Source organism: Ctenocephalides felis, unplaced genomic scaffold, assembly GCF_003426905.1.
Source record: "Ctenocephalides felis isolate EL2017-DRISC unplaced genomic scaffold, ASM342690v1 CF-g0.4_SCAFFOLD_00214, whole genome shotgun sequence".
Taxonomy (NCBI): Eukaryota; Metazoa; Arthropoda; class Insecta; order Siphonaptera; family Pulicidae; genus Ctenocephalides; species Ctenocephalides felis.
In genome coordinates this window covers 1-12521 of record NW_020536368.1, presented here as the reverse complement: position 1 = coordinate 12521, position 12521 = coordinate 1, and the positions used below count along the sequence as shown (strand labels likewise).

Below are 12521 nucleotides of genomic sequence, written 5' to 3'. Positions count from 1 at the left end.
GTCGTGCCATCATATACAGTTGTATACAAATTGTATCAAAAGTTTAACAGAGTTAAGTTAACAGAAACGAATTGTCAGCATTTTTATAACTTTCAAAGACTGAAACCTATTGATCATATAAATGTATTTAAATTTTTGACGATTTAGGCGTTTAAATATTGATAATTGTTTATAAAATTTGTAGGAAAATACGGACAAAATGGCATATATAGATAAAATGATACAGTGGCTTTATTTAAAAATTGGCTTGTTTTATTAAGTTTTTAGCAATTTTATTGTTTAGCAATTGGCTTGTTTTATTAAGTTTCCGCGACTGTATAATATGAAAAAAGTTATAACAAATATCCGGTCAGATGTTGGGCGTCATTGTCACAGTCTTATACGTGTTACAAAGTAACACAAAGACAAAGTTTACTTTTAAGTGTGCTAACGACGAAGAAATTTACAATATCTTTATATTATATCAAATTATTAAATGGAATTTAGTGATATAATAATAAATAATTACTTATTGTATGTAGCATTCGTACCTTATGTAATGTAAAGTCTAAGGTATCTGTAAAAATTGTATTCAAGGGATAAAACCCTTAAGTCAAAAGCTTATATAAATAAAATTAACAAAAAAGTACTTATTGATAATCGTAATTCTTTCAATTAAAATCAATTAGCTTATGTCAGTTCTATCAGGTGTTTAATGGAATTATTTATATGTATTAAATACCGGACAAAATGACATACTTATACAATGGATAAAATGACATAGTACTATTTCGTAAACATTACAGGGCCAAAAAAAATTAAAATATGACAAAAGTGTTTGCTTTTAAATTCAACTCAGTATCAGATAAATAATTGCTAAAAACATATCAAAAGAACCACTGGTAAATCGAAGAGACTTGCATTTGTTGCAAAACCCTCTTTCCCGTTCTGAGTTTGGCAAAGATTAGATAAGTTACGAAAAATGACTTGTTCCCTTTGGGTTCATGACACATGTGCTTGTGCCCCAAAAAAGACGAAAGGATCTATTAGTGAACTATTTTATAAAAGATAAGCACCTCGGTATGTCCATACCCTATATGCCATTTTGTCGGTACTATATGGACAAAATGGTTTTTGTAATAGATTGCATTTTCCTTATATATTAATATAGTTCCTATCCAATTAAAATACTATCTTACTATAAGCCAATGAACCAGAGAAAAGTAAAAACGATTAAGACTGATAATACCAATAAATAAATAAATGTCATTAAAAATGCAACACCATGTCATTTTGCACTTACCTTCCCTTTAAAGTCAACTTTAAGTTCAGTAAGTATATTGTTACTCGCGTATAAAAAATGCTATTTCATTCAGTTATACATATAATTTAAAGTTACTGAAAATTCAATTCCTAAAAATATAATTATATTTCATACCGTGATCGTTATCAATATTGTCGTTGCAATCCATTTCCAATGCAATCGAACAATCTTTTCCAGCCCATCCTTCAATGCACATGCAGCTGTATTCTCCATTGTTCAAGGTGCATTGGCCGTGTCTGCTGCAGGCATTTTCACATCCAGCTACAAATGAATTTCAATATTTAATAAAAAAAAAAATTAACTTAATCATAACATTTATTTTTTGGAAAAACATCAAAATATTTGGCCAAAACATCAAAACATATTTTGATATTTCAGTACAACATATTGTTTAGCTATTAAATTTTAAATTAAACTAAAGAAGTTTAGCCATAGTTAAACTAATAAATTTTAACATTTAATAATCATGATATTTATTTTTGGAAAAAAGGTCAAAACATTTGGGCAAGGCATCAAAACATATGATATTTCAGTACATATTGGTGACAAATTAAGTTTCAGCCTTATTTTTAACTTTGATCAATAAAAATTGTGTAATATATGATATAATACAATCACTTAACATATATAACATATTTTAAAGTGTAATACTCCAGGGTAAAGAACTAATTATGTAATACCCCAAGCTCAACAAACCCACAAAATGTAATTAACATAATTCTTTGAAATAATTTTTGAAATTAAATTTTTCAATAAAATATAATAAAAATTATTATAAAAAAATCAAAATATCAATGTTTAATTAAAACAAATACATTTCTAATCTAAAATTTAAAATAATTTCAAATCTAAAATTTTAATTCAAAACTAAATCTGTTAAAAAATGATATTTCTAAGTTTTTTGAGCAACTTGACAGACTGGTGCAAGCGAGTAGGCATGAGCACTTTTTGATTATTTTAATTGCGCAATCATTCAAGTCGGCAAGTTCATTCGTTGTCCGCGTGTGGCAGCACATATCCCGTTTTTATTTTACTTTGTAGCGAATTCTAAATACAAGTTTATGAAGTTATCGACAATTAAAAGTTATTAAATTAGCCCTCTGAACACTTTGAATTCTCTTCTGATGCTGTAAATATATAAATTAATAAAAATGATATATTTTTAAATTATGTCTTGACGTTTCTTAGTTGGCATTTGTGATATGCTTGCGAAAATACTTGAACATAAAACTTGAGCCGTCTGTGGGCACTGTGAAAATACGCCTGGTTGCGCATTCATTCAGTTGCACAAGCATACAGTTACGTCTGTGGCCGGCATAACAGATTTAGTTCTAAATAAAGGAATTTCTAACTTTACTTTATTCATATTCAGTTGAAAAAAAATTGTTTGATCTTTCGATTTTTACGGGGAGTATATGAGAATCAACAGGGCATTGGTTTCGGATTTAAATAAAAACAAAAACAATTTTTATACAAAATATATTATACGAATGGAAATTATTTTTATAAATTGAAAATCTCATTTACAGTATTAAAAAATGTTAAACAAAAGCGTGATTTCAGTATCATTATGATGTTCACAAACAAATTATATTACATTGCAAGTATAGTTTCCCTCCAAATAAATAAAAATGAAGCAAATCATAAATAATTTAAGCAATGAGTAAAATGTAAACTTAAAAATCAATAATAAAAAATATATGATAATTTTGTTATTAAAATCATCAATAATTGAGTAGAAACAACTATGTCATTTTTTCACGTATATTCATAAATGAACAACTATACATAAATATGGCTAATTCAAAAGTGTTACCTGACGCGGCTTTTATTGTAAAAAAACTATCAGTGGCAAAGGTTTAAGAAATATTAGTATTTGAATATCAAGTTTAATAAAAAATAATAGGTTTTCTAGAAAATCAAATGTTATAAAGAAGATAATATGTACATGTCATAAACTGTAGCAAAACAATAAAAAATGCAGGTAAAAGTTTTCTTAGAAAAAATGCTCATAAATTTAAAAAAAAAACGAGAAAGCTTATAAGGAAGTTGCATATGATAACAGCAATAATTGAATTCTATAATTGGGAATAACATGGTCTCTATATAGTTTCAACTTTTATAAAAATTGATTAAACTAGTGAAAAGCGTAGAAATAACAATTTTGGTAATATTAGTTATTTCATCACTTTTAGGTTTCTTGCTTTTGATATAAGTATATTTCAATTTATAGAGATACACAAATAGTTTAAAAACCACTAACGCAAGACACACTATAATAAACAAAAAACTAAGCAAAAAGAGTACATATATAAAAAACCTTTTTTGAAATGATGATTTGTAATAGACAAATAAAAAATATGAACAAATATATAGGAGAACATATACAAAAAATTAGATTTTAATGCAAGGTCCAAAAGATAACACATTCAATAAACTACTGACATATATTTTGAAATATAAGCCAATCAAAATTAAACAAACATTATCAAGCAAAATATGTGGTTAAATATAGAAAATTTGACGATAGCGATTGCATTTTCTCTTCTTATAAGGAAAACGTACAATGTTCAAAAACAAATAAAATGTTCTCCTTCAAATATTTTTATATTATAATATTATAAAAATAAGATTATTATAAATTTATTAAAAAACAAACTAAAATGTTCTTAAATATTCGAATAAGATATTTATAAAATTATTGTTACAAAAAGTCATTACAACATTCCACAACCATTCAAATCGATTTTTCATGTTTTATATTAATTGTATATTTAGGTTTCAAAGTGCAAAGCGTTTTATTAAAAACTAAAATTCGCTTATTATGGGTATAATATTAAAGTTTATTTCATCATTAAAAAACAAAAAATCGTGTAAATTTATTCATTCCTACACTTTTGTATTCAGCATTTAAATTAATAACCTTGAATTACCATATCAAATTTTTCCAAAGTGCCATATTATATCATTCTTTATTAATACAACAGTTATTGAGTATTCAATAACAATATATAACAGACTAGAACTTTTGAAAAAATATGGAAAAATAATAAAAAAAAGCTAAAAATCTGATCTGAAAGCTAAAGCATTGCATTTATTGTTTGAAGCGTATGAATAGTTGCATACGATACACACAATACATTATAATGGAATTGTACAATGTTAATTTTTTTTAAATGTGATCGAGTATTAAAATTAAAAGCAGTTACAAAAAGGCCATATTTCCAATAACTGCAATTTACCATCAGACAGACAGACAGTGTTTACATTTCCATGCAAAATAGATTATTAATACATCAAACTATTATTTTAAAAAATGTTAATATATTATAATAAAAAAAATCAATTCACTGTCATTCAAATCGATTCTTCATTTGTTATATTAGCATTTGTTTTATTTCAGTTGAATAATCATTAGAATAAAAATATTGTATTCTTCCAAAACGCAAAGCGATTTATTGAGTAATCCAAAAGTCGTGTATTATTGGTATATCTGATACTGAATTTATTTCATAACAAAATCTAATAATGCAATAATCGTAAAAATATGTTCATTTCTACTCTTTTGCAAAATTTAAATTAATAAACTTGAATTACCATATAATCTTCCAAATTGCTATTTAATATTCTTTCATAACATGATGCTGCTCATTGAATAAACTTAAATATTAATTTATATATTAATAAATCTCTTATTCAGTATTCATTCGCGCCATTTTGTAAATTTCTTTATCAAAAAATATGAAACATTTGAGTTAAAATTGTTCAAAAAAAAATTAATCTAAAAAACTAATTCAAAAGCAGAACTTCAAGATATTGCATTTGTTGTTCTGGAGGCATATGGGTTGCTGCCTTTCATTGACATACACAATACAAAGTAATGCAATTATTTTTTTTTAATATTATCGAGTATTGAAAATAAAAACTGAAGAAATTACAAAGAATAGATCCATATACAAATATATGCAATTTGCCTGCAGACACAGTATTTTATATCAATTATATTATATTCATATTGAAAAAAGATTCTCATAAATTTTTAAAATATTTTTACAACATTCCAACTTCATCAAAATTCAAATGGATTCTTCATTTTTAATATCCATGATATAGCAATCAGTAGAATAAAATGATAAAGATCGCATTCAATAATCTAAAAGTGTTATGTTATTGATATAAATTTCATTTCATAACAATCGTAAAAATATTCATTCCGAACCCTTTTGTGTACAACATTTAAATGAATAAATATGAATTAACGGATAAAATATAAGCCACATTTTTTCTACAAACTGCAGGTGTCGTATTCTCTATTAAAAATTAAGGAAAAATTGTGATCCAATTATTCAAAAAAAAAAAAATAATTTGAAAATCTGTATTTGAGACATATGATAGTTATCTCCATATTTAAATTAAAACCGAAAAGACTGCACAATAAAAACTATCTGCCATTTGCCAGAAGGCACAGTATTTTATATCCGAGCAAAAATATTAAGATTCATCTAAAAATTTTAAATTACATTTCTTCAAAAAAATTGATATTGAAGAAGTGACATTCAAATTAAGAAAAATTTGAATTGCTAATTTGATATAAAATAGAATTAGAACTAGAAGCAAGGTTAGAACAAAAAGAAGAATAAACATGTCAGTAGTAAACAAAAATTTGATAGGTATAGGTTATATAATAATAGTATTTGATGATATAATAAAAATAGTACATTAGTATCCCCAAAATTGGATAGCATCTAATCTAATCTAATACCTATTTTTAAGCGTGAAAAGTGAAAGGCATAACGACAACTTATGAGGGTGTTAATGAGACAGGTTCATCTAATATCAGTTGTAACAAGGATTTTCGTATATGAAGTAGCATTTAAACAAATATTTAAAACATATTTTGAAGTTAAAATTTTAAGTTTATTAATAGTAATGTTGTATATTTGTTTGTGCAATATGGAACAAAGTCGAAAAGTATGTGGATAAAAATCACGCGGAAAAGGATATATTAGAATTGTTTGACGAAACATGTCTAACTTGTTTTGGCAATACTATAATAGGTTGAGAAAAAAAAAATAATGGTCATTGGATAGTTTTTTAAACGCAAAAACTGGTATAATGATAATAACTGGTATAATGATAACATATTTTAAAGTTAAAATTTTAACTTTATTAATAGTAATGTTATATATATATATTTGTGCAATATGGAACAAAGTCGAAAAATATGTGGATAAAAATCACGCCGAAAAGGATATATTAGAATTGTTTGACGAAACATGCCTAACTTGTTTTGGCAATACTATAATAGATTAAGAAAAAAAAATAATGGCCATTGAATAGTTTTTTTAAACGCAAAAACTGGTATAATGATAATTTAGTCATTTTTAATTCAGCAATTTGCTATGTTTAGGCAGAATATGTATTTGGTTTTAGCAATCAAGTCTCTAGTTTTGTTGTCAGCAAACACTGTGTTGGATTTTATTGAGCATCAATTTGATCTTAGCAATAAAGTTGCATTTATTCTTATTATCAAAAAACACTGTGCTGGATAGAATTGATTGCATTTCAATGTATTCACATAGAAAAAAATGCTTCGAGATATGAAAATTTCGACATACGAGCGTGGTTACGGAACGAATTAAGCTCTAAACGAGTGTATATAGCATAATGAAGATAGTACAAGATATAGTAAGAGCTAGTAAAAAATATAAGAAAAATTGTTGGAGGTAGCTAAATGCCCTAAGTAAACGAGGCCAATAAAAATCATTTAAAAAAAACTTACGTAGTGTGCAATGACGTCCATTCCATCCTTGAGAGCAAACGCAGGTTCCATTCTTACATTGACCATGCTCCGAGCATCGGTCATCGCAAGGTAGGAGGTCACATAAAGGACCTGCCCAACCTTGAACGCAGTTGCAACGACCTTGCTCACATGTACCATGAGGACCACAGTCAAGACTGCATATGGCTAAAAACAACACACGATTTATTAAAATTTAGTTGAAAGTTCATATCATATTATATATAGCATCTAATGCACTTATTTTTAGGTACGGAAATCAGCATGACGACGCTTTAAAAAGACTCATTCTATTTTTATCTATTAAAAACGCCATTTGTTAAAAACGCCAAAGCTTACAATGCGACAAAAAAAAAGAAAATTTTTACAATTATGTGCATTATAAATAAATATAATTTGTTTTTATTCGTTAGTCGAAAATAATAGACAAATAGACAGATTGTAAAAGTCTCTAATAACAGCATGTTACTTAAAATCATGAAAAAAAACTTCATTCAAAAAAAACGAAATAAATAAATTAAAAAAATCAAATTATACAAAATTAAATTAAACAAAAAAACCTAAAATACATATAAAAGATTAAAATGCATCAAGAGCAAGGCATTTTACAAAAAAATATTAACATTATATCTTTTATGAAATTAGTCTAATATGCACATTTTTTAACTTCCCGTAGGGTAAGTTATTGTAATGAGCCGAAAATCGGAATTGAAAATTTTTACATTTTTCGACGTTTTGAAGGTTTCTGAACGTTTTGGCATACCTCAGAAAAAATGGATGTGTGTGTGTGTGTATGTATGTATGGATACAAATTTCCAGTCAAGTTTTAGGGCGCACGGATCAACCGATTTGAATGGTTCAAAAAACATTCGATTCCTATTGATAGGGATTTGAATGATCTAAAAAACATTCAATTAGTGATGATTGGGAGAAGTGTTTATTAGTTTTTGGCAAAGGCAGGCCCAGCCATTTTGAAGATACGGAGCTAAATATGTAAAAAATTGCAGTTTTTGAGAGAACTAAGCGTCCGATTTAAATGATTCAAAGAACTTTCTGCTTGTCTTAACAAAATAATTGATTTTTGAAAAAAAAAATTGTTCATTTTTTTAGTTTTTTGTATATCGAAAATATTTCAGATTCTATTTTTAATTCTGACTATAGTTCTAATTCTACCTCTGCAATTCAGTTTATATAATTCTTATAAATATTAGACAATGTTACAATATTTATAATAATCTATTTGAAAACATTCAGTATTCCTCGAACATTTCGTTACGGTACGGGAAGTTCCAGCAATTTGCCTTAAGGCACAATGCCATAATTGCCTCAAGACAGAATTCCACTTACAGCTAGTTTAAGATATGATTGACACTTTTTGTTTTAGTGACAAATATATTTTTCCTTTTAGTAAAGAAGCCTCCTTCGAATAAACAGTTTTAATAATTACCGACGTGTGGTAAATTTACTGTGCATTTATGATAAGGTTTGAATAAAAATTACATAAGTAGCTAAAAACAACACACGATTTATTAAAATTTAGTTGAAAGTTCATATCATATTATATATAGCAACTAATGCACCTATTTTTAGGCACGGAAATCAGTATGACAACGCTTCAAAAAGACATTCCATTTTTTTTATTAAAAACGCCATTTGATTACAATCAAATGTGAAAATGATATGTTGTATTGCACCTTTAAAAAGTTTTTTGTAACCACAAATGTTCCCATTAACGTTAACAACAAAGCTGCTGAACGGTTTATGACACTAAAAATTGGATTTAATCACAAAACGTACAATAATATGATCTTAATTGCCTTTCAAATCACTGTAAAATTATTCTACTCAACAAACAATTCAAAGACTTTATATTGCAAAATCGTGAAATTGTTTAAAGAGCTTGTTTTTAATTAAGAAAAAAACTTCTGACACTAAAACTCACTCATTTATTCTACTATCTTTTCTTATTATACATTATTACCAAAATATAATATTTTTAAAATATTGTTATTTAATGCAATTAAAATAAACGCGGTTCTAGTAAATGTAATATAGTGTTTTATTAATTGGAAAGAATCTTTAGCAATAAATAATAATGCTAATGTAAGCCTGAAATACTTGGAAGAGATTAAAAAATATTTATTCAATTACAAATATACTTTAAAAAATAATTTTACCATTATTCACTGACGCTAGAAAACATAGGAAATACAACAGTAATTTATTGTTGTCTAATACGACAAAATAAAATATGCAACAGTAATTTATTGTTGACAAAATGGTTTTTGTTTGCATAAATTGAAAATATGGAAATGAAATGAATGAAAATGACAAAATAGAAAAAAAGTTCTAAAATAGCTTCATTATATAGCCAAAATATTGCATAAATTTTAAAATTATATTTAAAATCAAATAAATCATTACGAAGACATCTCAAATTTATATCGAAAACTAGCTGTAAGTGGAATTCTGTCTTAAGGCAATTAGGGCATCGTGCCTTAAGGCAAATTGCGGGAACTTCCCGTACCAAAAATTATTATTTTTTTAAAAACGATTAACATTTTTGAAAAAAAATTACTTCGAAATAATTATTGAGAAACTAGGAATATGACAAAAAATTACTTTTTTTTGAAAAAAAAATTTTTATTTGAAAAAAAAAATTTTTTTTTGAAAGAAATTTTTTTTTTTTGAAAACAAACTATTTTTTTGAAAAGAAAAATGTTTTCTTCATTTTGACATATTTGGAAATTCTGAACTTTTTTTCAAAGCAATCGTAGTGCTTGAACTGCATAGAGACGAATTGTCACAGCGCAAGTGCCGCGCCGCCGTCTAACGCATAAACATTGGTACGGAACCCATAGAAATGTAAAAAAAAATTATACTTATTGTTAAAATTTCTATACAATATCTGATAATTTGATGTGCATATGTCTAATCATCATTTTTAACCGCCAAATGGCATTTTTTTTTTTACTTTTTTCATTAGATCTCCGAAACCGCTAGACCTGCCTTCATGAAAATTTTATCAACTCTTCATCTTGCCAATACAAGTAAAATGTTTTCACTGAATTATTCAAATCGGACGCTCCGTTCTCTTAAAAACTGACTTACCGTTTTCGGCACTTTTTGCCCCGTATCTTCGGAACGGCTAGACCTAACTTCGCCAAAAACTAATCAGCACGTCTCCTTATCAGTACGAATCGAATGTTTTTTGAATTATTCAAATCGGTTGATCCGTGTTCCCGAAATCGTCGACGAAAATTTGTATCCGCACATACATACACACACATACATACACACACACACACACACACACACACACACATACATCCATTTTTTTCTAAGGTATGCCAAAATATACAAAAACCTCTAAAACGTAAAGATATATAAAAATTTTCATTTTCGATTTTTTTGCGATTACTATAACTTACCCTACGGGAAGTTAATTACAACTAAATAAGATGTCTGATTTGAGGTTTCAAAATTTTCCTAATCAATAGTAAATAAATGATAGCTATCTTTTTCCTCAAATAGTAAGATTTTTTTACTTTCATGATACCAGAACGTAAACTTAGTGCTCGAAAAAAAAATAGTAAAAATTATACGTATTCCTTGCAGTCTAAATAAAAGAGATCTAAAGAAAAGAGAATACAAACAAATATTTTAAAAAGTATGTTATTAAAAAAATACTTGTGACAATAAAGTAATATGAATTATTAGAAGATGAACATGATGAACGTATTTCAGATCCGCATAAAATAAATAATTTTCGCAAATGAGGATAACACAAGTCATTGGATAAATAATTTAAAATTGCTGAATTGTTATACAAATATCGATACATACAGAATAATAACCATTTAATATTAATTTTCACAAACGTTTCAAATTGTTATAACAAAAATCTTACTTGTCAATATTAAGGAAAATGGTGAACATCAATATATATGTATAATAAAAACCACAAATGCTAAGTAAAATATTGATTAAAATTTTCGGGTGCTATGATGAAAAAGGTGATAATTGTAGAAACATATTTAAAAAAAAAAAAAATTTTTTACACACAAAATTTCATTAGCACAAAAATTTCATTAGCAATTTTACAAAATTTGATACATTTTCATAATTACTATTGTATGTATTATTTAAAATATTATTATTAAAAGAATTGGAAAAACAAATTAAAATTTTCCCTTCCTCTGATAAAAAAATCAATATATATGTAATAATGTTACTTATATATAAATTTTAATTATTTATATTTAGTCATCGAAAAGAAGACATTGACATCTAGATTTTTATAACTCATCATATTTTAAATAAATTTTAAATACAATTATTTTTATTTTATTACAATTTATTTTTACGATCGCGACGGGAGTGGAAAATGGAAAACTATGTCAGTAAATTTATCAATGTGTTTATTGAACAAATTTAAGTATAGGATATATAAGTATTTATCAAATCATTCAGAAATATTTTGCTCATTTTAGAAAATTCAGGAAAAAATAAAATTTCTAAATAACTTTAACAACTATAATTATTAAACTAAAACAATATGTTTTAAAAAATTTTTAGTTATAATCCACTAAAGCCAAAATTAAATTTTATTTTGATTGATTGGAGACGTAATTAAAAAAAGCATTATAAAATACGGTTCTTAATATGCATATTCTTTTTATTTTATTTTTTTTTTAATAATTTTTATAGTTAAAATAAGTTAATAGGGATAATATGAGCAATTTTTTAAGTAACTGTATATGATAAATTATATATTGAAATTATGCAAAACAACAGAGCTTTATATTTAAAAAACTGATATGAAAAATTGGTCTAAAGGAATTGAAGTAAAATAAATAGACCATAAAAATACGGTCAAATGAACTAAATGATATTAAATAGCCAGTAAGTAAGTTAATAAATCAAGTAAAAATTATCAATTTCTTTATTAAACTAAAACAACTGTTAACTATTAATTTTGATCATAATCCATCAAAGTACAAAAATTTATTTTGATTGATTGGAGATCAACAAAGCATTATACAATATGACCAAGGACTAAGAGAATTGGAGTAAAATAAATATACTATACATTTTAACCATCGGTAAAATTTCTAAAAACATACAAAAATTTAATTGTGTTGCTGAATGAAAAACTTGTAGCTTTTTCTTATTAATCAAAATTACACAAAAGCTTACAATGCGATAAAGAAAAAGATTTTTTTTAAATCATGTGCATTATAAATAAATATAATTGTTTTTATTCGTTAGTCGAAAATAATAGACAAATAGACAGGTTGTAATTGAAACGAGTCTTTACTAGCAGCATGTTACTTAAAATCACGAAGAAAAGTTATTCAAAAAAAATCGAAATAAATAAATTTAAAAAGTCAAACCATCCATCCATTTTTGAAATCA

General features: G+C 25.8%; 1 protein-coding gene across 1 annotated transcript; it reads right to left on the bottom strand.

Annotated features, from left to right (window-relative positions):
- Positions 1 to 1417: 1417 nt before the first annotated feature.
- LOC113385600 (teneurin-a-like) lies at positions 1418 to 7271 on the bottom strand (the record flags this gene model as incomplete). Its single annotated transcript, XM_026623480.1, has 2 exons — positions 1418 to 1564; positions 7086 to 7271. Coding segments are annotated over 2 exons (333 nt in total), but the record flags the coding sequence as incomplete, so codon positions are not given.
- Positions 7272 to 12521: the final 5250 nt, after the last annotated feature.